At 40.2% G+C, this 25,778-nt stretch overlaps 1 protein-coding gene across 6 annotated transcripts in view; it reads left to right on the forward strand.

The window, feature by feature from the left end:
- The window catches only part of Unc13b (unc-13 homolog B), a 174,449-nt gene that overhangs the window by 112,563 nt on the left and 36,108 nt on the right, over positions 1–25,778 (forward strand). For 5 of the 6 annotated variants that reach the window (XM_070009369.1, XM_070009371.1, XM_070009367.1 and 2 more), the window contains one exon: positions 22,903–22,949. In XM_070009369.1, the coding sequence (XP_069865470.1) occupies positions 22,903–22,949 (47 nt within the window). Of the gene's footprint in view, positions 1–716; positions 1,153–8,711; positions 11,229–20,505; positions 20,529–22,902; positions 22,950–25,778 lie in introns of those variants that run through there. The other variant, XM_070009368.1, reaches the window with a different exon arrangement.

A 25,778-nucleotide genomic window follows, 5' to 3' on the forward strand; every position in this document is an offset into this window, starting at 1 on the left:
GGCCGTCCTGAGGCTTGAACTCTGGGCCTGGGTGCTGTCCCTGCCTTCAGCTCAAGGCGAGCACTCTACCACTTGAGCTACAGCACCACTTCCAGTTTTCAGGTAGTTTATTGGAGATAGGAGTTTCACAGTCTTTCCTGCCCGGGGTGGCTTTGAACCTCGATCCTCAGATCTCAGCCTCCTGAGTAGCTAGGATTACAGGCGTGAGCCACCGGCGCCCGGCAGAGCTTCTTTTAGTAGAAGGGAAGACTCCTTTGTATTGTACTCCAACAGTTTCTTGCTGTGTTTTGGTTTTCCTTTGAATTAGGGTCTTGCCAAAGTACAGACTGTCTTATGTTTCTCTTTATATTCTGTAGCCTAGATATTGAAAGAATTGGATAGATAGGGGAGAAAGAAAGAGGGTAGAGAAGAAAGAACGAAGGAAATGGGGGAAGGGAGAGAGTAGAGTCTATATTTAGTGAGAGAGAGAGAGAGAGAGAGAGAGAAAGAGAGAGAGAGAGAGAGAGAGAGACTCACCCAGGGTGTGTGAGTGAGCTTGTTGGCAAGGGTTGTGTGTGCGTGAGTGTGCTGGGAAGGGGGTGTGTGCGCCAGCAACGTGTGAGGAGGGCTGGTGCCCTATGGGAGGTTGCATGCAGGAAGCAGCTGGAGAGGAGGAGGAGCAGCAGCAGGAGCAGGAGCTGCCCTGCTTTCCTCTCAGTCTCAAAGCACGGAATTGAATGAGTTAGGATTCCACATCCAGCTGAAGTTTGGCTGCTGTTGTCTTCATCAGCCTGGTGGTCAGAATCCCGCCCTGTGCAGAGAGGTGTGGACCAGTTTGGATTCTTAGATTTGCAGCATCGAGATTCCTGCCCCGCCTTCAGTGAGGAAATATATCTGCTGGGCATTGTTCCTGCCGGCAACTTTGCACTGTGGAACCAGCCAGCTGGGTGCAACTGAGAATAATAGCTCCTTGGCTCAGTCCTTTGGGCAAACGGCAGTGCTTGGCTCAGAAAGTTCATCCTGTGGCTTCACTGTCAAACCAAGAAGTGCTTCTGAATGGATTTCCTCTTAAAGGCAGCAATTACATTGTAAAACGTGATAATTCGTGCTTTTAATGTGTTTCGTTTTTTTCTTTTCATTTTCTTAACCCTTATTGTGGTCGCAGCAGCCAAGGTAAGTGGTATCAAGTGTATGACTGACTGGAGACAAGCAGGGACAAAAGCAAAGCATTTGTGGGTGGAATATAGAGCAGCCACATTAATTACATAACTGCTTGAGCCAACTTGCTGCTAAGGGTCATCATAATGGGTGAAAACTAGCATTCTTAGCACTAGGGTAAAATCTTCATGTGCACTTGTTTGTATGCTGATATTTTGGCCATGTATTCCTCCTGGGTACTCTGTTGCATGTGTACAAATAATCTATCCACCTTACTGGACATGTGCATATTTGTGTACAAACAGTGTTTCTCCTTAGTGATGTATCTGTATGTGTTTATAAGTTACCTGTTTGTTCCTTTCCCGAATGTATATTACATGTAGACAAACTCTTACTCATCTTGCATGAATATACATAAGACAGCTCTCCTTCTGTGTACTTTCATCTATAGAGATCATCTATCCTTTCATGGGTTTATAAATGTACTTAGGTGGCCTTCCTCCTCTTATCTATACTTAAAATACCTTCCCAACCTTGTCTGTATGTGTGTAGAGGGGCTATATTGTCCTATTTAATGTATTAATTCAGCTCTCATACCACATGAATTTATATGTGTATTTATATAATTCATGTGTAATGAATTATACTTTATAGATTGAAAACCCACTTTTAAATCCTAGCCTTCCTTGGTGACTTTGGTGAAGTCTAAGCATTTCTAAGCTCTATTTTTCTCTTCTATGAAATTCTGATTATAACTCTCACAGGGTTATTATGATGAGAATAATGTAAACAAAAAATCCAAAACATATATATGTGTATATATATATATGTATATATACACCATTATAACATGTCCCTCTAGTGGACCTTTGATCTAGCTCCATTGAGATTATGCTTTTGTCTATGTAAGATCTCTGAGCCTTATATGTGAAAGTGGAAGCTTCTGTTGAAATAGTCAAGTTTATCCTGTAGTTTTTCCCAGAGTACTACAACAAAGCTAAATAGAGCTACAGGACTCTGAGAAAGTGTAGGACTGAGAGGGAGAAAAGATTGGGATTCAGGTCTCATTACTTTGTATCCTTGGTTCTTTGTATCCTTGAGGACTGAGTCAGCCACAAAATAGAAAGATGCTGCTTCCAGCTAGGATCAAAGGCAAAAAAGATGAGTGACAGAAACAGAGCATTCTATTGCCACTGAGATGACAGCCTGCTTTTTGTAGTAGCTGCAAGGTTTTCAAGACTACCTGGTTGTCCCCTAGCCTTTTAGACTTGTCCAGTAAGGTAACCATTAGCTGTATGTGACTGTTGAGTGATTGAGGTCTTTAGTCTATTTTGAAATGTGCTATACTGATAACATACACATGATATTTCAAAGATTTCATATGAAAAAGGAATGCAAATATATAATTAAATTAATTTTTATATTATTTCATGTTGAAATAATATTTTGGATTTTAGGTTAAATAAAACCTTTCAGATTAATATCACTTCTTTTTTGTGGCTACTAGAAAAATTTAAATAACATATATGGATCATGTTATATTTCTATTGGTTAGTGCTACTCTAGGCCCATCAGAGCAGCTCTAGGGATGACAGGAACCATGATAGGACTTCTCCCTACCAGTGGACAGATACCTATCAGATAATTAATATGCTGGAGATTTACCAGATATTGATAGTTTGATAATTTCTGTCCTGAGTTTCAGAAAATTGTGAGTAAGTATAATTGAGGAGAATTTCCAGTTTAGTTCTTACAATGAAAACAGGTTGGAAGACATCAGTCTAGAAGGAAACCTAGAACTTGAAGGTGGCATGTTACCATGGAAAGAGAAGTAGATAAGAAAGAAGGAAACCTGGATTCTAATTCAGCTCTGCTATCAACTCCTTTTCCCTTTTCATGTCACTAAGTTCTCACTGTGTGCCAGGCTTTATGCTAGGTCCCGTTCTAGGCAGTAGAAATTCAGAAACAACTTAAGCATAGTATATAGCCCTAAGCAAGAACTTCCCACTCAGACTATGACAACAACAAGGCTGCAATTTTATGTCAAGAACACTTGGGCAAGCCAGGTACAGGTGGCTCTTGTTTGTAATCCTAGCTGCTCAGGAGGTTGAGATCTAAGGATCACAGTTCGAAGTCAGCCGGGGCAGGAAAGTCCATAAGACTCAGTATCCCCAATAAACTACTCAGAAAAAGCCATAAGTGGTACTGTGGCTCAAGTGGTAGAGCCCTGGCCTTGAGCAAAAGAAGTTAAGGGATAGCACCCTGGCCTAGAGTTCAAGCCCCAGGACTGGAAAAAAGAAAAGAAAAAGAAAACGAATACTTGGGCAATTGAGTTTTTGAGATGCTAGAGTTCCTGTTCTGCCTATTGTGTTTGAAATTCAAAATTTAGAAAAGCACTATGATAGTTAAACAAAATTATTCAGTAGGCTCCAGCACAACATATTCCTGACAGGTCCTAGGAATGACCATGCTAAATTCTTAATTCCTCTTAGCTAAAGTCATTCCTTATACCTTGTGCCCTGATCACTGGCCTGACAAGATACCCTGTAGGCATTGATTCTTTCCTAAAGATTAACATGTAAGAGTGCCACTACCTGCTGTGACCCTAGAAATGTATTCCTTTTTACCAGATTAATCATATAACATAAATGGCAAACAGCCCAGGAATAATCTATCCTCCATGTGGGGCTCAGAGGTCTTGCTTACTGCCTACTGGGATTGTTTCACACAAATTGAGCGGCTGCTTGATATAAATGTAAAATACTTGTCTGTTCCCAGAGGCCCCTAGTTGTTTCATCCAAGCCAAGATTTGGGTCACAGGCAATTTTTACAAGGAATAGTCACATTTATAATTATGTTTATTTGACAAGTCAGAGAAAAGTTTTTTTCTTAGTTTTTTGGTAGGCCAGTGCTCATGAGATATGATTAAAGATCTGTTCCCTGCTCTAATTCTCAGCTTTCCATCATTAAAGCTTTAATCTTTTTTGTTAATTTGTTTTGTTTTTCTGTGTGTTCCTCTTCAAATGCAGATATTCCTTGAAAGGCAACAGATTCCCCCGCCCCCTCCATCCTGCCCCCCAGCCCCCAGTATTAGGCCTTCCTCAGGAAAAGAATACCAAAGCCATGGTCAGTTTAGAGATTACTTGCATGAAGTTTTGAGTGAATCAGAATGGATAGCCCAACAAGATAGAGCAGAGTAACAGCACTGAGTTCATTGATGGAAACTATAGGGCTAGGTTTGAAGGAGGCTTTTAGGCCTCCTTATTTCATTTCAGCTCAAACATTTACTTCTCTCTAGCCTTACCTCTCCTGTTTTTGTTGTTGTTGTTGTTGTTTGTTTTGTTGTTGTTTTTGTCAGTTGTCGGGCTTGAACTCTGGGCCTGGCCCCTGTCTCTCAGCTCAAGGCTAGCACTCTACCACTTGAGCCACAGTGCCACTTCCAGCTTTTTCTGCTATTTGGTGCTGCATGCAAAGCAAGCATTCTACCACTAAGCCATCTTCCCAGCCCACCTCTCCCGGTTTTGTCTCTCACTTCCTTCCCATTCTTTGCCCCTTGAATTAAACACTGTTTTTTTTTTTTTTTTGCTGGCTTGCTTTACAACTATGACAATGACATGTATTATTTCATAGTGTGATTGTTTATGTTTCTATCTCTCTCTAAACCTGATTATATTAGAGAGCAGAAGCTATGTCTTATCTCCTTGCCAGATAGTGTAGTACCTGGAATACTGCTTAGGTACTAATTTATTTAAACTGATATGGAGATGAGATGGTCCTTCTATAGTTTGACCCTTGTCATTTCATTCCTGTAGACATTAGTAGCAAAGGGAGGCTAGGGAACAAGGTGAATTGGGTCTCTTGGTCATAGTTGGCCTTCATGCCCTTCTGACTTCTGGTATGCTGTTGAGTTCTGAGTGAAGTAATTAGTTTATCCTCTGTCATCTCAAAGAACTTGTCTCCCACTTTAGAGCCTGGAGACCCGATGACTGAGTGAATTTGGTGCTTTTGTGGAATCTTTATCCCCAATAGATAATTCTTTAAATTAGACTCAGAGAGAGACAGTGGCTACCAATTCAGAAAAAGGTTTAGAGAGGTGGGTTTTTTTTTGTTTAATATGGAAAACAAATGTTTTTTGTTTGGACCTAAGGAAAGGTGATAGGGCAGCTGTAGCTGGAAATTTCTTATTTGTTATTGAAATAGGGAACCAAATAGCTCTACCTTCAGTCCTTCAGAAGGCCACAGAAAATGGCTATGCAATTTATCTCCCATGCAGCCAGCCACTAGCAGGACTGTCCATAAAGCTAGGCTGAGTCTACCTAGGATGTTGATCTGAGAGGGAGAAGCAGATAGGCCTCAGGTTAATGTGACCTTCATTGACATAACAGGAAAATCAACTTCGTTTTGTTCCTGACAAATTGTCACATCTGAACTGAAGTGAAACTGGCCCCTGAAGATCTGGAAGTGAGTTCTGTGCCTCACTTAAAAGAAAAGCCTTAATTCTTTTACTCTTTTGGCCCTTCTTCATGTTGTCAGGCTACCTGAAGGAGGCTAGAAGTCTTCCTCACATTCAAGTGAAGTGCTAGGAATCCAGTGATCCCTTCCCTTCCCTTCCCTTCCCTTCCCTTCCCTTCCCTTCCCTTCCCTTCCCTTCCCTTCCCTTCCCTTCCCTTCCCTTCCCTTCCCTTCCCTTCCCTTCCCTTCCCTTCCGCCTCTCCCTCCCCCCTCCCCCCCTCCTCCCCTTCCCCTTCCCCTTCCCCTTCCCCTTTCTCCCTCCCTTCCTTGCTTCCTTCCTTGCTTCCTTGCTTCCTTCCTTCCTTCCTTCCTTCCTCCTTCCTTCCTTCCTTCCTTCCTTCCTTCCTTCCTTCCTTCCTCCCTTCCTTCCTCCCTCCCTCCCTCCCTCCCTCCCTCCCTCCCTCCCTCCCTTCCTTCCTTCCATCTTTTTCAGTCATGAAGCTTGAACCCTGGGCCTGGGCGCTGTCCCTGAGCTCTTCAGCTCAAGGCAAGTGCTCTACCACTTGAGCTACAGCACCACTTCTAGTTTTTCTGTTGGTTAATTGGAGATAAGAGTCTCACAGACTTTCCTCCTGGGGCTGGCTTTGAACCATGATCCTCAGATCCTAGCTCCTGAGTAGTTAGGATTACAGGCGTGAGCCACCAGCGCTCGGCCATTTTCTCTTTTCTTGCTTTAAGAAAGAAAGCATAGAATTTAAGACTAAAGGATATCACTCTATTTATGGGGTTCTAGGCACTGCTGTAGGAAGGGAGAGGAAGAAGTCTGGGGCAGGAGTAGAAGTCATGGTTCATTCAATATATCATTTAGGTGATTGGATACTTGGTTTAGATATTTGTTTCAATGCTTCCTCAACTCAGGGACTTGCTGTGTTGGTAATAAGAAGAACACTACAGTGCCTTACAGTTTACTAAGTACTAGTTTCTTGATTTACCTTTAGAATGCTTCTGTAATTATCTTCCCCTACTTTATAGGTAAGAAAACTAATACACAGAGAAGTGAGTTTAATCAAGGTCACACTATTGAAGCGAGACCCACACTTAAGTGTCCTGATCCTCACTCCAGTAGCATTTGCTCATGGTTTCCTATATTTGTAGAGAGAGGTTCCATCTTTGTTTAGTAAGATGTCTTTCTCCTTTGGGACTAACTTGAAACGCTCATTGGTATGTCTAGTTCTTGTAGAGCAATAGAGTTTAAGGCTAATACCAAGTGTCAAAGCACCAAATTGAGAATACCTAATTCTTGTATGTCTGAGGAAAAAAGAAAGGAGTATTTTTGGAAATACAGATATTTTTACTTGTGGAAAAAGAGAAGGAAGAATTTGGGTTAATTTTAGAATTGGAAGTTGATCTGCCTAGGCAGCTGAACACCAGGCCCAACTTTAAGAATTCAGGTTATATGCAAAGAGCATCCTTGAAGGCTGGAGGAAGTTGGCCAAACTAGATGTGTCCTTGCTCTTTAAGATCTTGAGGTAAAGCAATAATGGATGATTTGGGTCTCTTTGCTGTCCCTGGGGACAGTAAAGTTGAAGTTTTTAGAGGGGCTAGAGAAAAGATGAGAAAATAAGAAATGGGAATTCATCTAGTTTTTGTCTCTAGATTCTTGACCTAGTTATCTCCCATAAAAGGAGTTAGCTTCATCTTTATCCCAAGTTCTATGAGTGGTCCTTCTGGTTTCTCATCTAGGGAAGCATAGTGCCAACAGAATATAACTGTAGATGGTGACTTTTCCTAAAAATGAGTTGTTGTGAGAATAGTTAGCTTGCATTCTTCAAGGCAATTTTCCTCTTTGGGGATTAATTTAAGTAAAATAAAAGGAGGTAGAGTTTTAGAAGATTTGGAATGAAGACACTGCCTTTTACCAAAGAAAGTAAGTGTAGCATATCTTCTCCTAAACCTTCAGAGTCTAGAAGAACCAGAGAGTATTGGTATTTTCCTATGTTTCTTCTAGGTCTCTGCATACCTTTTATGTTTTCCACCCTGCTCCTTCCCTACTCTTTGCATGTTTCTAATAAAAAAGTAATGGATTCCCACTTCAAATTAAGTACATTTTCATCTGTCTCTGTACTATAGTCATCAGTGGAATGGAGTTTAGGGCCGAGACTGATAGCAGGTCTGCCTCCAAGGTTTTGGAAATCAAAGCATCCTGGAGTCCTCTGTGATGTAATCAACTCTCCATGTCTTCCATGCATTACTTTCACCAGGACAATTAGGGTATTAAAGCAACTCCTTACTTGAGCAGTGACCGTATGCTGGTAAGCACTTACCATAGTACCCTGAAGGATCCTTTGTGGGCCAGTAAAGCTGAACCTGGTATTGATTTGGATATACCAAGCCTTGAGGGGCTAATAAGTAGAGTTCAAGAGCACTAAGCTGAGTCTGAACATTCATCTGACTTCATTCTAAGCCCATCATCATGTGTTCCTTTGGCTGATTGTCTGCTCCTCTAGATCCAAATATGCTAAATGTCACCTAATTTCTAGACAGTGACTATACCATACTATTCTGGAATTAGATGTAGAAATAATTTTCCAAATTTAATATTGCAAATTAACAGTTGCTAAACAAAGGGAGCTACTTTTGCTGCAAGCACAGAGAGGGATCAACTGTAGAGTATTTGAGTCTTCATCAGAATAACAAAACAGAAAAGAAAGGAATATCCCATGTCTTGTCTTCCATTGTATTTGTGATTTGAGATCTAGTGGTTAAATATCTGTTCATTGATTCCTGAAGCCAGATACTGGCATTGAATTTTGTCAAGATTCAAATAAGTCACTCATTGACCTTACCTCATGTTCCTCCCGGTAGTTTGTCTCAATACTGATGCCTTTGGTATTTGACAAGAGCATAAAAGTCTTGATTTAATTTCTCAGCAGTATTTGAAAGGGAAGTCAAGCAGAGAACACTGTTTGCCAGCAGTCTTTAAAGCCAGGGTTGGGAGGCTGGTTGGGGTTGATTTTTGCTGTCTTAAAAGATAATGCTCTTATTATTCTTGTTTTAATTCTTGACAGATTAAACTTATCTTACTGCTTTCTGATGAATGTACTATTTTCCTTTTTTACTAGCTACAGGTTAAGAATCAAGCCAGGATCCAATAATATGTGCCAGGTTTGGAGGTCACATATGAGGCCATTCCAGGCAGCACTGTGGGCTAAGCCCAAGGCATCAGCCAACAATAATTGCTAGAAACAGACTGAAAAAGAACAGAATAGGCTGTTGCCTTCCAAGGCTATTTCTATTACATATCCTGACAAGAAACAAGGGAGAAAGTAGAGAACAGCCTCCCTTCCCAGACCCTAAGGAGAACATGAATCGATTGTTGCAAGAGTCAGAGGAAGAAATCATGGTCACTTTGGGATCCTCCAGGCTTTTCCTAGATAAAGCTAAGGCAGAGACTATGTGTGTCATCAAGGGCAAATCCTCAGACCCTGTTGAATCCTTACCAGAGGACAATTCCCTGCCCCCTTGCAGTGGGTCAACAGCCTTAGCCATTGGTGGAGATAGAGATGGGGACCTGGCCCAGCTTTGCAGCTGTGGGAAGCAGGTCAATAGCCAACTCCCTCTGGGTTCTACTGCCTGTGTTTCAGGGTCTGGTTCTCAGGACTTCTCATCTGCCAGCATTACTACAAGCTGCCAAGTGCTCTCAGAAAAGAACCAAACCAAGTCCCCTTTGTCTAGAGGCCATAGCCAGGACTATAGTCGTGAACAAAGAGAGCCTTTGGGTGATGTAGTAGAATATATTATCAGAGAACTACAAGGCATCAGCCGTCTTCAAACTGAGATTGCTGAGCTGCAGCAGCACTTGAACCAAGTCCGTGGCTCAGTGGATGAGGTGTCTAGCTGTGTAGACTCAGTACTGAGTGAAATAGAAGGCTTGCACACAGGCAGTAGCTCTCTGGCCAAGTTATGTGTGGAAGAAAAGGCCCAAGAACCCCATGTGGGAATACACAGTGGGGACGCCATCCTTTACCTATATGGACTTCCTGAACAAGATTCAGAAAATACCATGGAACTGGTAGACAACTTCCTAACCAAGCACCTCTGTGTTAATGGCATGCAGTGTGACAGGTACATTAGAGAGGCATTTAGGGAAGGCACCGCTCCTGCCCCTAGGCCCACTGTGGTGAAGCTTGCTCATTTAGAGCACAGAGACTTCATCTTGCAGAAATCTATCCTCTTGCAGAGTGCTGGAGTCAGGGTTGCCACCAGAGAAGAACCAGACTGGCTACCAGGCTGTAAGAATCCCCAAAAGGAATCTCTATTATCTTTGCAACAACTTCAGGATTGCAGTCAACATTCTTTAAAGCAGAACAAACCAGTTCTTCAGATGGAAAGAGGGGACAGAGTACCTATGACAGGATCATACCAGCTGAAGACTCAGAATCAACATAGAGAACATGAGGTTTCTGAGCAGCAAGACTCTTGCTTCCTCCTCAATAACAACCTAGCAAAGCAAAGTGAAGTGTCTAAGCCAGAGAATGTAAACGGAACATCAGGGACATCTCAGGTTATCAATGGTAGCTGTGATGAACTGTCAGGGAAAGAGGCTTCTGTTTCCCCCCTCCATCAACTTGAGGATCCTACCTTAGTGTTAATCTCAAAAGAGGAAGATTTGGGGAAATCCCAGTTTTTCAAACAGTTCAGCCAAGAACTTGAAGCATGTAAAGTAGCAAAGCTAGAAAATGACTACAGCAACAAAAGTGAGACCAGGAGCCGCATGTCACTGCCTGGGTCATTGAAGACAGAGAGAGTGAATGTAGAGGATAAGCTTCTGGACTGTGAAGCTGGCCTTAATATTTTGAGCTCAAAACAGCTGGAGGACCTTTTGGCAGACAAGTCTAGAAGATTTGCCACTTTGAGCTCTGATAGCATGATGGAGGAAATGATTGTAGGACCTGAGACCTTTAGTAACATGGTTCATATTGACCTTAATGAAGAGGAAGAATGTGCTGCTCAGGTCCTTAAGGATGTTTTTGACAAGTCTTCTTGTGTGCTGAGTGACTCACAGGAGAGTGAGGACGTGGAAATCAAGTTTTACACAACTAAACTGGGTCGAGCAATTCACCACTTCCGTTCAGCTCTGCAGGGAGTGTTTCAGAAGCTAGATAACAGTGGGTCCATAAGTCCTGAGGACCTGGAAAGCAATGAAAGTGGTTCCCAATCAGAGAACAGTGATCGGCTTCTTAGGACAGGGAGTTCAGGAGGTGCCCAGGATTGTTCCATAGAGAGTCCTGGAAGTCAGGGCAGTGAGAGCTTGCTTAGTGTGGTTTCTGGTGGATTAGGCACCTCCACACCTCAAGATCCAAGCAACTTCTCTCTTGCTTCTAATAACTTATCTCTTGCATACTCCTTTCCAAGTTTTCCTCTGACCCCATGTTTGGGAAATGAGATGTGTTCCAGGCCTGAATCTCCTAAACAAGGCAGACTACGCCTAGAACAAGTGTGTGCAGAGACCATCTACCTTAGCAAGTGCATCGACAATTTTAAAAATGTTCTAAGAGAGAAAAGACTGAGGCAAAAAAAACTTTTGCATGAGCTAGTACAAAAGGCAAACCATCCCTCAGCAGAAGATATATACTCAGGTATTCTGAGTTTCTATGTAATTGGATTGTTCCCAGCTGTCTTGGAATGGCAGTCCATCTGGACTGCTTGGGACCTGGTATGGTGGCAAATTTTATAAGATGATAAGTGAGGTTCATGGCATGAATCAGCATAATTCAGTATAAATGAGTACAGTGCCAGTGGGCATTGGGCATTCTGTCCTTAGGATTTTCAGTCTATTGGAGGAACTATAGAAAGTACTTTTTGAGAGTATGGTGGTACATACTTGCAATCTCATCAAGCACTTGGGAAGATGAGACAAAAGCATCAAGAATTTGAGATCAGCCTAGGCTACACAGTGAGACCCTGTCTCAAGAGAAAAAAAAAACACCTTTTTAAAAGAAAAAGGAATGAGGACTATCTAGGCATAAGTAGTTTGTAGCTGCAGAACTTTTAGGATATTCAGGAATAGTCAGTGTTGGAAGCAAGAGCAGAAGTTGAGACATATTTGCTCATAGGAACCAGAAAGGCAGAGAAAAAAATCTCGTTTCATTATTTTTTTAAAAAGTCTCCATGACTTTCTTTTTGAGGTAAGATTTTCATTTTCCTAACAGCTAATGGAGCTTCTCAACTCCATAGGCAACTATGGGAATTTCTCACCACTACTTGTCTTTCCAAGTCTTGTTTTTGCTAACACAGACCTTATTTCTGGTGCATCCAGGAGCCACTTATAGTTCTCACTCTGCCCAAGGGCCCAACTGCCTACATGGAGTTATATTCCCTTTCTTCTCCAGCTAAAGGTTGCTTATCTGAGAGCTGGGAAATGGAATCGTTTTTGACTACAGGTACTGAGAGACCTGTTTTTGAGACAGTATGGATAAACATAGCTTCAAAATTTCTTCTCCCAATCAGAATTAAATTTATCCAAAAAACATATGCTGTACTCACCCAGTTTTAAATGTAAGTAGGGTTGTCCTCTTTTGCATATAACCTGATTAATTTTCCTAGGGCAAAACTGAAATTATGAAGCATAGTGTATAGGCAAAAGTGTGAAGGAACAGGTACTCATACAATGCTGGTGGGATGGGACTGTAAATTGGTATAGCACCTAAGGCATTACAAATGTATATATAACAAATACATATATGGATATAAATGTACATATATATCTTCATACATACCCTTTGAGCCCTCAGGTTTATGTTAAGAAATATATGTAGATTTATTTCACACATGAAATTGACATATTTGTTTTAATAGTAAGGGTTGAAAACAACCTTAGTTTTTATTAAATGCTTGTTAAATAAATTGTTGGCACATAAAACAATGGAATATAGTACCATGTAGCTATAAAAAAAAGGCAGTTCCATGCTCAAATGGAAGGTTATCTTAAGATTTATTGACATAACAAAAGCATGGTGAAGAACAGTAGAAAAACGTGCTTACATTTGTATAAAAAAAGGAAGGATCTGCCTATAGTATGTTAGAGAATATCCAAGGAATGATATATATAAGAAGCCAATACAATTATACAGCACATAGTGATAGAATACTGTCATTAAGTTTGGTGATATTCATTGTTAGGTGATTTTCTCATAGTACAAACATCAGAGTATACTTAAAACCTGGATGCTGTAATCTATTATATGCTCAGGCTAACAATACATTCTGATAAATATGTAGCCTGTTATTGACTGAATGCAATCTCTATCGTATTTAATGGCATAGGATAGAGATTTTTCACAGTATAGTCCCAAAATTAATGAACTTTACTAGAACAGTAACCCCAGCCTAGTAAGCTGATCCTGTATCACAATGGATACAACCAAAATAAAGCACTGGAGAAAGCATCTCTCCTTACTCTGCTGCTTCAGATCTTTTAGGGTCTAAGCTTACCAATGTGACTTACCACTAATTCAAGCTCCTTCTTGTTTATCTTCTTTTATTTTTCCTGGTATGTGCAAGGCGCATACTCTCATGTGCATTGTATAAAATTCAGTTCTCTTATTCCTACCACTCCACTAAAATAACTTTGATCAAGGCCCTAAAATTACCATCACATCACGAAACCAATAATTCAATTTTAGTCTTCTTACTCTGCAAGTTGACACAGTTGATTATCATTTCCTTTTTTTCTTTTAATTGCTTTGTTTTCCTTTGTACTAGGGTGGAGTTCAGGACCTCATGCTTGCTAGATATAACTTTATAGTTATAATTCACATATCACAACATTTGCCCTTAAAATCCCTTAAAAAGTAGATAGTCTTGTGAGTCTTAAAAATATTCACATTGTTTTGCAAACATCGCTATCTAATACAGGACTATTTCTATGACATCGTAAGCAACCACAGTAGCAGTGACTATCCAATTTTCTTTGCCTTCAGTTTCTAGAAAGCAGTAAGCTACTTTGTTTCCATGGATTTGGATATTTGGCAAATTTTCTATAAATCAAGTAATACATGGGCAATTTGTGTCTGGCTTCTTTCATTTAGCATAATACATTATTTTATTAATTATAAATTTTGTTTGGTTGTACTGGACTTTGAACTCAAGGCCTTGTACTTTCTCCTCAGCCCTTTTCCTTTTGTTATTTTTAAATAGAGTCTTGCATTTATGCCAGGGCTAGCCTGGAGGACAATCTTCCAGTTTACTTTCCTGCACAGCTGGGATGACAGGCATACTTCATACATAGCTATTGGTTGAAGTGATATCTTTCAGACTTCTTGCCTGAGTTAGCCTCAAAAAAATTATCTTCCCTGTTTCTCCTCCTGGGATGACTGATGTGAATCACTACATCTGGTAACCTGATGGTTTAGACTCCTCAGTGTTTCTGCATGTGCTTGTACTTCATCTCTATTTTGTGGCTGAATAATTTTCATTGGGCACACATTTATATATCAATTGATGGTCATTTTGAGAATTGCTACCAATTTGGGGCTTTAATGAATAATGTTACTGTGTGCATTTATTTCAAGTTTTAGTCTGGACATATGTTTTCAATTCTCTTTAATATTTCCTAGAAGTGGAATTTCTGGGTCATGTGAATAACCAAATGTTTAAGACTTTGAAGAAAAAAAACCAGACTGTTTTTCAAAACTGGATATACATTCCCAGGAGTAACATATGAAGATTCTCATTTCTTGGAATCATTAACAACAATTATTATATCTATACACATCCTCATGGATATGAAATAAGAATCTTTTTATGTGAATATTGGCCATTTTTCTGTTTTCTCTAGCAGAGATAGGAAACCTTTTTTCTAGTGAAGGCTATTTGGGTATTAGAATATCATAGGCTAAAGAGAATTGCCAATGGAAGTTTATGTGTCTGTTTTTATCATGCTCCAAATGATTTTGCCAGGCTTATATGTCTGGCTCATGAGTTGGACATTCCCCACCCCTGGTTCTATGTAAAACCTTTATCTTTTTTCTTTTCAGTACTAATCTTTGAACTCAGAGCCTCATGCTTGTGAGGGAGACATTCTACCACTTAAGCCATATATCTAGCCCTTTTAAATCCATCCTTTATTTTCGAGTTATGAGTTCTTACATATTCTGGGTATAAGTCTCTTGCTGGATATATTATTTATACCTATTTTCTCTGATTGTATGATTCAAGAAAAGTATCTCACTTTCTTGATGATGTCCTTAAAGCATAAAGATTTTCTTCATAAAATATTTTATCTTGTGCTTAACAAATTTATTGTGACTCATTGTTTGTAACATAAAATTGATCACTTTAACAATTTTAAATGTAAAATTGCAAGCTATGACTGCCATCTACATGGCTTTTCGTCCTTTCCAACTGGTTCTTTGTATCCATTAAACACTAGATGCCCATTCACCCTGAACTCCAATCCTGAAAACTACCATTCTACTTGTTTCTATGAATATGACTGCTTTAATGAATGAATGAATGAATTTGTCCTTGTGGCTGGCTTTTTATTTTTTATTTTTTTGCCAGTCCTGGGGCTTCAATTCGGGGCCTGCATACTGTTCTTGAGCCTCTTTGTGCTAAAGGCTAGCACTCTACCACTTGAGCCACAGTGCCACTTCTGGCCTTTTCTGAGTAGTTTATTGGAAATAAGAGTCTCATAGGCTTGTTCTGCCCAGGCTGCCTTTGAAACACGATCCTCAGATCTCAGCCTCCTGAGTAGCTAGGATTATAGGCGTGAGCCACCAGGGTCTGGCAATGGCTGGCTATTTTACTTAACATATGTCCTAAAGATTCATTCATGTTGGGGTTGGGAAGGTGGCTCAGAGGTAGAGCGTTTGCCTCACATGCATGAGGCCCTGAGTTCAATTTCTCAGCACCACATAAACAGAAAAAGTTGGAAGTGGTGCTGTGGCTCAAGTGATAGAGCACTAGCCTTGAGCTGAAGAGCTCAGGGATAGGGCCCAGGCCCAGAGTTCAAAGCCCATGACCGAAAAAAACAACAAAAAAAAAGGATTCATTCATGTTGGAACATGTGTCAGTATTCCCTGCTCCCCCCCTTCCCCGCTTTTTCTTGTTTTTTGTTTTGTTTTGTTTTGTTGTTTTTTTGTTGTCGTTGATGGGGCTTGAACTCAGGGCTTGGGCACTGTCCTAAGCTTTTTTGCTCAAGGCTAGCACTCTACCATGTTGAGCCACATTGCCACTTGTAGTTTTCTGGTGGTTAATTAGAGATAAAGACTTATAGACTTTCTTGCCTGGGCTGGCTTTGAACAGCCATCCTCAGATCTCAGCCTCCTAAATAATTATGATTACAGGCATGAGCCACTGGCACTAGTGTATTTCCTCCCTCCTTAAGGTTAAATAATATTTCTCTGAGCATATATCACATGTTATTCATCTATCTTAATATAATGTGTGAACAATGGGGTTTTGAACATGGGTATACAAGTACCTGCTTATGAATTCTTGTTTTTATTTGTTCTTAAAAGTTTTTTTGGTTGTACTAGGGTTTAAACTCAGGGCCTCATACTTATTAGGCAGGGGCTTTATCTCTTAAGCTATCCCATGCTCCCAACCCCTTCCTACTTTAGTTATTTTTCATATAGGCCCTTAAGTTTTTGCCTGGGTTGTCTTGGACCACAATCCTCCTACCTATTGCCCTCTGTGTAGTTGGGATTACAGCCATATACCACTAGACCAGGCTTATTGATTGGTCTCCTAAATTTTTGTCCAGGCTAGGTTCAAATCATGACCCTCCTTCATCAATATCTCCTGTTTTCATTTCTTTTATGTGTATGCTAAGGAATAGAATTACTGCATCAGATACTTTTAATTTTTTTGAAGAATTACTGTCATTTTTTACAAGGCTGTACAGGTTTGCATATTCTTTATACAGTCTATATAGAATTTCAATTTCTCTATCCTTTGTAGTACTTTTTTAAAAATTCTAGCCACCAGAATGGGTATGAAGTAGGATGCATTAATGAAACTGGATGTATTTTTTCTGATATTGATTATGATTTTGGTGTCATAGCTAAGAAACTGTTATTAAATACAAAGTCACAGAGCCTTTTTTAAACACATAGTTTGGTTCTTACAGTTAAATCTATTCCATTTTGAGTTAATTTTTCATATATGATAGGGATTCAACCTCATTTTTACCCAGCATAATTTATTGAAAAGATTATCCTTTTACCATTGACTGGTCTTTGCACTTTTTGTCAATTGAGTGTAAGTATAAAAATTTATATCTGGACCCAATTCTATTTCATTGGTCTTTAGTCTGTCTTTATATCTCAGTTCCATCATTTTTAGCCATTATCTTTATTGGACCTCCATAACAGCTCTCTGTCTTTATTCTCTCTTTCACTGTTTCTTTTTAGTTATGTTTACTGATCCTTCTTCATCTCTTCAACCTGTAACATCCCAGGATTCAGCCATGCCACCTCCTTTTAATCCATATACATTTCCTAGGTAATAATATTCTAATCTCATGAATTTCATAATTACTGTTAGATTTCTCTCTATCCTAGACAATGTCAGTGAACACCAGATCCTGTACTACTTAACATATTCATTTGGATGCAAATAGGCATTTTGTGTTTTAACATACCCCAAGCCCAAACTCCTGATTTTTCTCTACAATTTCCTGACAAACTTAATTTTCCTATATTCTTTCTTATCAGTAAATGGCAGAGTCATTCCTAACTTAAAATTATTGTTATAAAGCTGATGTACAGAGGGGTTGCAGTTACATAACTCAGGTAAAGAGTACATTTCTTTTTGGACAATGTCACCCCTTGCTCTTTCCCAGTTTTTCCCTCTATCTCCATCCACAAGTTGTACAGTTCATTTTCAACATAGCTTAATTTTTTTCTCATGTTATTCATTCGTAACTCTACCTCTAATTTTTTTTAAAGAGACCTTGAATCTTACTACCTTTTTTACTATCATCCTTGTGTAAGCTACCATTTTCTCTCCATCCACGTGACCGAAATGGTCTAATTGGTCTTGTTGTTTCTGACCTTGCACCTCTACAGTTCATTCTCCCTGCAATCGAAGTACTTATAAAACAAAAGTCAGATCATATCATTTCTCTGCCTAAGACCCTCCAATAAATTTTCTATCTCAGTAAAGGCAATTTTGAACTGGTATCTTACTGCAAAATTGGTATTCTTCCACACCAATTATGCTCTTACCTCAGGCTTTGCATGTGCTGTATCTTATGCTTGAAATATTTTTATTCTAGGACTCTGAATCGTTTATTTATATCCTCAGGTCTCTGCTTAATTGTCATCTTCCTTAGTAACCTTTAATAAAATTTTAATAGCAACTCTTAGCACCATAAGCAGGGGGCATTGTATTTCTCCCCCTACTTGAATTTTTCATCACACTGTCATAGTATCACATGTGATACTATGTGTCATATTTCTTTTGATGAACAGATCTTAGACTCACAATGGCCTGCTTTGAATTTTGGTGTTGCCACTTACTGGACAACTTTTTTAACCTCTCTGATCTTTGGTTTAATTTTTTTCAAAAGAGACATATTTTTACTCAATTGTGAGAAATGAATGCACTTATTCAAATAAAGTGCCAAACACAAGGTAAATGTTCATTCAGTTAGTGTCAGCCTCTATTATCATCATCATCATCATCATCATCATCATCATCATCATCATCACTATCATTGTTTCTTGTCTGTTTACCTACTAGAATACAGGTTTCTTTAAGATAAAGGAGTTTGGTGTGTACCAGTGGCTCATGCCTATAACTCTGGAGGCTGAGATCTGAGGATTGCGCTCTGAAGTCAGCCAGCAGAAAAGTCCATGAGATTCTTGTTTCCAAAAAAACTACCAAAAAGCCAGAAGTGAAGCTGTGGCTCAAGAGATAAGAGTTCTAACCTTGAGCACAAAAGCTCAGGGACAGTGCCCAGGCCCTGAGTTCAGGCCCCAGGACTGGCACAAAAATAACAATAACAACAACAACAAAAAGATAAGGGATTTTTTTCCATTCACTGCTGCACCACCGGTACTAAGAACACTACCTTGGGTTGAGCAGTATTGCATACCTCTCATGGCCTACTTGGACCTGGTCAATACCTTTAGGCAAGATGTAAGATTTTTTTTCTAGAGTTTTAAGAATTATAAAATGTACTGAGAGTAATAAACATAATAGTTCAATAACTTAAATGTTTATTTTTTATTTACAAGAAGCCAATTGACAGAAAAATTTCTTACCTGCAAGAAAATAAATTTTGTATTTAAATAAACTGTTATGTTTATACTTTAAGAATAAAGGAATATGACATTAAGAAGAAAAAAGAACAATACTGACTGTTCAGTGAAGCATAGTATTGTAGTAGGATGGGTATCATGGTAACATGGTGGAGAGGCACCTAATTCTGCCTTTGATAGGAAGGAAAATAAATTTATAGAGGCAATAATATTTGAGCTTAGTATTGAAGAATAAGCCCTGTCTCACTCAACAGACATGGCAGATATGAGAGGAAGATGTGCAGAGATATGATAGATAAATTCATTGGACACACAAAAAGTAGTAAAGGATAAATCAGGGAAAATATAAATGTTGAAGCATATTATACTATCAAAAGGAATGGGAAGCCATTTATGCAATTAAAGAAAAACTGATCCAACTTTTGAAATAGAAAATGTGGAATGTGTCTAGTGGCAGGTCAACATACAATTCCTTGTTATAGTCCAGATCAGAGACTGTGGGAGTATATACTAGGATAGTGGATGTTTGGAGTAGAGAGACAGGAGAGGCTGTCAGAGATATTTAGGGTGTAGACTATAGAGGGCTGGGTGATTGGATAGGAAGGAGGTAGAAAGAGGGAAGAATCCAGTGCCTGAGTGGATGGAGGGGACAGGGTGATGATTGATCTCAGGTCTCTGATATTGGAAGGAGGAAGGGGAAGGAGGAAGAAAATAATGCTTGGTCAAATTGAATTTAAACTAAATATTGGATATGCAGGATCTACACAATAGGCAGTCATTAATGTATTGGGAAGCATCTGAAGGTCAGGGAGGGAAATTTTGGAATTGGTAAGCCAGCACTTGATCTACACTTCCAACCCTAAAACTCTGGGATTGGGATTCAATCATGGAGGGTACAGATGGCCTTAAGAGGATTGGATTGTATTCTTAGTCATTATGGGGAAGTCTGGGAAAACACAAAGCTTCAAAATAAGTGACATGCTATGGAGAATGTATTTAATATAGTTGAGAGAAACATTTCCAACTTGAATCATTGGGTCAGTTAAAGTGTTACTTGCTACTTTTTTTTATTCAAAGGGAATAGGATATATTAGAAAGACTATAGATGTGGATATAGGTGTGGAAGAGATAAGTCTAGTTCCAGGAAGAGTATTTTCCTCTCACCCATTTTTCTAGAGCTACATTGTCTTTAAGAATTCCTAGTTATCAGTTTATTCTGTCAGTATAGATGACCCATTGGTCTGTCAGAAATAGCTTGAAAAATTAGGAATGTTAACTCATTTCTTTTTAATTCTCCTCTATTTGTGATGTAGTATCAGTAACAAACCTGGTACCGTGGTTCTGACAGCCCTGACTATGGACTACTTTAGAAAGAAGGAAAGGATGAGTAGAACCTTCAGGCAGACTTTGTCTTTTGGGTTAAGTAGCCATTGAAAAGTTCAAACTAAATGTCAGTGACCAAGCAGACAAAGAGAGTTAAGATTCTAGGGGCCAGCAATCTGGGCTTTGAGGCCCGCACAGGTACCCAGGATTCTCTCCTCCATTTACCTTGGGGTGCGCTGACATTCTCGTTGGGTTCCCTGCTATAAAACAGAATCTACTAACCTTTCTGCCTTTTTTCTCCCTGCTCTTTCTCTCCTTGCAGAAGGAAAGCGAGGACCCCTTCAGGTTATACCTCTGGCTCTCTGGGCCCATTTTGTTTTCTATTCTCCACCCTGCTCTCTGAGCACTCTGTGTGTGTGTGTGTGTGTGTGTGTGTGTGTGTGTGTGTGTGCGCACGCGCGCGCGCACGCGTGCACGCACGTGTGCATGATCTGTGCCTCTGAGCTGTGGCTCATAAAGATAGTCTGTTTTTCTAGAAAGATGTTTGTGTGCATGCTCCATGCTGTGTGCTCCATGCTCCTGCTAACATCCCTGGAGCACAGTGTGAAATTTGTGTGTGCGCCGGCATGGATGCATATTTGATAGAGCATGTGTGTGCTTCCACTCTTATTTAGTTTAGCTCTCCACAGACACTGATTATCATCCTTTTCTCCCAGTTTGCACAGTGTGTGTCCATTTTCTACCTGTTGCTGCAGATTCTGGCATATGCTGTAACCCCTGGCTGAGCCCAGCATGCATGCTTTTGTATTGAAGAACAGAACTTGCTACAGACATGTTGTGGCTCTTGCTTGGGACCCAGAGTGTGAATGTGCTCTGTACTTTTGAGCAGGCTTGTTGGCTTCTGTGGGTAGAAGCCTCTGTAGACCTGTTGTGTGGCCTCCTCGTGCTTTGTAAAGCACATTTACTTAGGGTTTGCTTTGCTTGTGATTTGGGCAAACACTGTGAATCCTCTCAGATGGGTGTGCAGGGCACTGAAGCCATAAGTGCAGGATTCATGCTCACCTTGTGATTCCTTCAGATACAGGTTGTATCTATGATTAAGTAGTTTGGCTGTACTTCTTCCTACTCTCTTCCCTCTTTCAGTATGTTGTGTATGCATGGTCTGTGATTCTCTAGACTGTTGTCTCCTATGAGCACAGGAACTGCACATAATCTGGGATTGCTCCCCAAACTTTTTGTGCATATTTTTGTATGCCTAGTAGTTTCTGGAAAATGTTTAATTATGAGAACTGAAAAGAAAATAAGAACCAGCACATTAGGTGTTTCCAAAGGAAAGGTAAGTTCTAGTTGGTAAGACATCAAGATTTAAGGAAGGACTCCTCCAGTGCCCACCCCTTGCCTCTGCCACCAAGCAATAATAGAAGACTTACAGTTTTCCATCATTTGTTGTGTTGAGACATTGTCACTTGCTTTAGCCATTATGAACTGTCTTTTGTTCCTGACTTTTTCACTCCAGGTGTTATCCTAACCTCTGAAGCAGAACAGATGGCAGATGGGGTGGTATAAGGATGCAGGCAGATAGGCTTGGTTAAAGCACATACAAGTGTTCTTTCTTACTGAGAAGATCTGAAATCCAAAGTTCATTTGGACCTATTGCTTACCTTTTTACCATCCATTAGCCCTGGCCTGTCTTCCTCTATTCTACTCTGGCTTGCCTCATCCACAAATTCTCCTACTTTCTTCTCTACCCAAATATCACCCCTTCCAAAGCTAAGCAGCTTTCTTCTGTCTCCTTTCTGGAGCTAATATGTACTAGGATAGTTTGATGGCAGGGAGGTAAGACTGGAAAGGAACAAGAAAGGATATGAAGCCCGAGACTTACTAACATTCATTTTATTGTTTCTGAGAAACAGGCACCATTTAGTCCTCTAGAGAATGCTGGTAGCTTTGGAGCTGTCTTCTCTGTACTGCTTAAAAGATTTGCTTGCTTTGTTTTGCTTTTGTTCTATAAGACATTTTAAAAGGTGGGGTTTTGTTTTGTTTTGTTTTGACTTGGTTTTGGTTTCTTGCCTTTTACTGCTCCTTCCTTGAATTATTTGGTGCCTCAGTTTTCAACTGCTTACAGCCTGTAAAATTCACCAGAATGATAACCTGAGTGTCTAATTTGTCCTGAGCTCTCTTGTAGAGTTTGTGAAATGTAGAGAGGGGACTTGTACTTGCATACCCAGTGTGCAAAGGTTTGAGGTACCCAGGCTACTTCAGTCATCACCTGAGAGGGAAATCCAAAAATATCAGGTCTGCCTATGAAGCAATTAAAGGAATTTAGGAATGTGGCTGGAAGAAGACTCAACTGTATATGAAGTTCTCCTTTGTTTTAGTGAGGTCCAGAAGCCTAAGAAGGGCTTCCCTTAGGTTTGTCTTATTGCTTAACTATACTCCTTATATAGGGAAATGTGAATTTTGGCAGCTGTCAAAACTCGAGTGGTTGTAGCTCTAGGACTTCAATGAGTTTGGCCCTATATCTTTTTTATTCACTGGGGAGAAGGAAGCTAAGTTCTGCCACTTTGGCTGACCTGCTTGTCACCCTGGATGGTAGATGATAGGTCACTGGCTTAGATATTAGGATGGTTGTTACCATTGGGTTAATGTGACATAAACTAATCACAGCCTAACCTACAGTAGATCCCAAAATCTAACTTTTTTATGTCTCTTTTTGAAGATTCCAGATGATGGTGACCCATCTCTGCCTCAGTGGCTTCCAGAAGGGTAAGTGATTCTCTGTAAGCTTTATGTGAATTTTATCTCTCTTCTGTCTGCTTTTAGCTTTTCTCCTGACAAGCTGGAGAGGTCACTCCATAAACTGGATTGTGAAGAAGGAAGGAGGTTGGTTGGCAGTTCTCTTCTCTGGCCCAGAGAAGAGAACTGTTGATTGACTCCTAGAGGAAGAAGAAGGAATTTTGCATAATATATTCCCCAAGGTTAGGGGAGAGAGCTTTGGAGCTCCCCTGATTTCTGGTTTATTGTACCATAGTGGTGGTAGTCCTTTTATATAGACGAATGAGGGCATTAGAAAAAGAATCTGCATTGTGAAGAATCTTCACATTGTATTGTTGATGATGTAGATGATTTGATTATCCCCTGGACTCAGTCTGGCTTCAACTGTTAGGACAAAAAAAATCCCTTAGGAGCCGGACATGGGTGGCTCATACCTGTAATCCTAGCTACTCAGGAGGATGAGATCTGAGGATTGAGGTTCAAAGCCAGCCCAGGCAGGAAAGTCTGTAAGACTCTTATCTCCAATAAACCACCAGAAAATAGGAAGTGGCTCTGTGGCTCAGGTGGTAGGGCCTTAGCCTTGAGCTGAAGAGCTGAGGGACAGCGCCCAAGCCCAGAGTTCAAGCCCCATGACTGACAAAAAAAAAAAAATCCCGGGCTGGGAAGTTGGCTCAGTGGTAGAGCGCTTGCCTTGCATGCCTGAGGCCCTGGGTTCGATTCCTCAGCACCACATATGCAAAAAGAAAAAAGCCAGAAGTGGCGCTGTGGCTCAAGTGGTAGAGTGCTAGCCTTGAGCTGAAGAGCTGAGGGACAGCAGTCAGGCCCAGAGTTCAGGCCCCACGACTGGACCCCCAAAAAAAAAAAATCCCTTAGGAATTCTCATTTTTTTTCCAGATCCATGTGATTGTAACAGAGCCATTTTAAGCAGTTCAGACATTGCCTGTAACTGATTGACTTTTTGAGAGAGAATTTAAGTACCTCCTGAAACCCCATTCTCCCCTACATACACTTCCAGTTACTCATCTGATTCTTCTTCCTTTGCCCTATAAAGGCTTCTAAATTTGGACTTAGTAGCTGTCTCTTCCAACTCCTGGCCAGAAAAAATCAGATCATGTATTAGTTATTCCTACATTTTTACGTGTGTGTGTGTGTGTGTGTGTGTGTGTGTGTGTGTGTGTGTGTGTGTGTGTGTGTGTGTGTGTGTGTGTGTGTGTGTGTGTGTGTGTGTGTGTGTGTGTGTGTGTGTGAGACTGTGTGTGTATGTGTGTGTGATTTTTTTTTAATCAAGAGCCAACTATTTGAACAATCTGTCCCTTCTTTTTCAAAAGATGATTTATGTTGCAAAAAACTTCTTGACTTCAGTGGAACATATAGATGTTAGAATTGGCTATGAACTGTGGCACCAGTTGCTTTTTCATGAACTTTAATTCTCCTAATAACTGTAAAATATATACATTCCAATGGAATATATCCAAATCATTATTAGTTTATTTGTTTATTTAGCTTCAACTTGTTACACAAGGGGGTTCAATATCTAAACTATTTTTAAATAGAGCCATGTAGGGGTTTGTTTGGTCTTTTGTGTTCCTTTCCATCACCTTAGTCTTTAGAAGCTTTCACAAAAACAGAGTTTCCCTAGGCTGGTAATTGCATTAAAAACAAACTTCTAAGCTCAGAACTAGTTAATTCAAAATCAACATGTTGACTGTTCTAGCTTGTGGCTTTGACCCAATTTGTGATTCTATTCTTTGTTATGTAGTAGAAGTATCAATTTATTCTTCTGGGACTTCTTTCTTTAGATCAGCTGTGATGTACAAACTCACCTTCAACTTGTTGATCTCATTAAAAACAAGCACATGAACTGCTGGTCATGGGGAAACACATCTATAATCCTAGCACTAAGCTAAGACAGAAGGGTCTCAAGTTTGAGGCCATTCTAAGCAACATGGAGAGACCTTGTCTCAAACCAAAGCAAAACAATTAAGTACATGGGTTGTTGTGTTTTTAACTATCTCCTCTCATTAAAGCCCAGAATTTCAGGGCTGGGAAGGTGACTCAGTGGTAGAGTGCTTGCCTTGCATGCATGCTGCCCTGGGTTTGGTTCCTCAGCACCACATAAGCAGAAAAAGCCGGAAGTGGTGCTATGGCTCAAGTGGTGGAGCACTAGCCTTGAGCTGAAGAGCTGAGGAACAGTGCCCAGGCTCAGAGTTCAGGCCCCATGACCAGAAAAAAAAAAAAGTCTCAGAGTTTCAGCAAAGGGTAGAGAGATTTTTGTAGCCCTTTCACCCCATTTTATAGGCATGATACCAAAACTCAAAGAGGAAATATTGGCAAAAGACATGTAGGGAGTTATGGAAGTGCAGGTGAACTTAGATTAACTCAGTATAAGACCAATGTTCTTTTGGAGATATCTTCTGTTTTTTAATTACATTTTATTGAAGAACAGGAAAACAACAAAATTAAATATAGTAAAGATATAATAGTTTTAGATCGCTGAGCGCTGGTGGCTCACGCCTGTAATCCTAGCTACTCAGGAGGCTGAGATCTGAGGATCATAGCTCAAAGCCTGTCTAGGCAGAAAGTCTGTGAGACTCTTATCTCCAGTTAACCACCAGAAAATCAAAAGTAATGCTGTGGTTCAAAGTGGTAGAGCATTAGCCTGAGCAAAAGAACTCAGGGACAGCACCTAGGCCCAAGTTCAGGCCCCATGACCAACTGAAAAAAAAGTTTTAGCTATCTCCAATTAGTCTATCATTTTCCTCTGGTCTCTATTGTGTGTCTGTAGAACAAGGCCAGACTGAGTCCGTATGCTGTTTCCTT

The sequence above is a fragment of the Dipodomys merriami genome, unplaced genomic scaffold, assembly GCF_024711535.1.
Source record: "Dipodomys merriami isolate MVZ:Mamm:240054 unplaced genomic scaffold, mDipMer1.0.p SCAF_11, whole genome shotgun sequence".
In the NCBI taxonomy this organism is placed as follows: Eukaryota; Metazoa; Chordata; class Mammalia; order Rodentia; family Heteromyidae; genus Dipodomys; species Dipodomys merriami.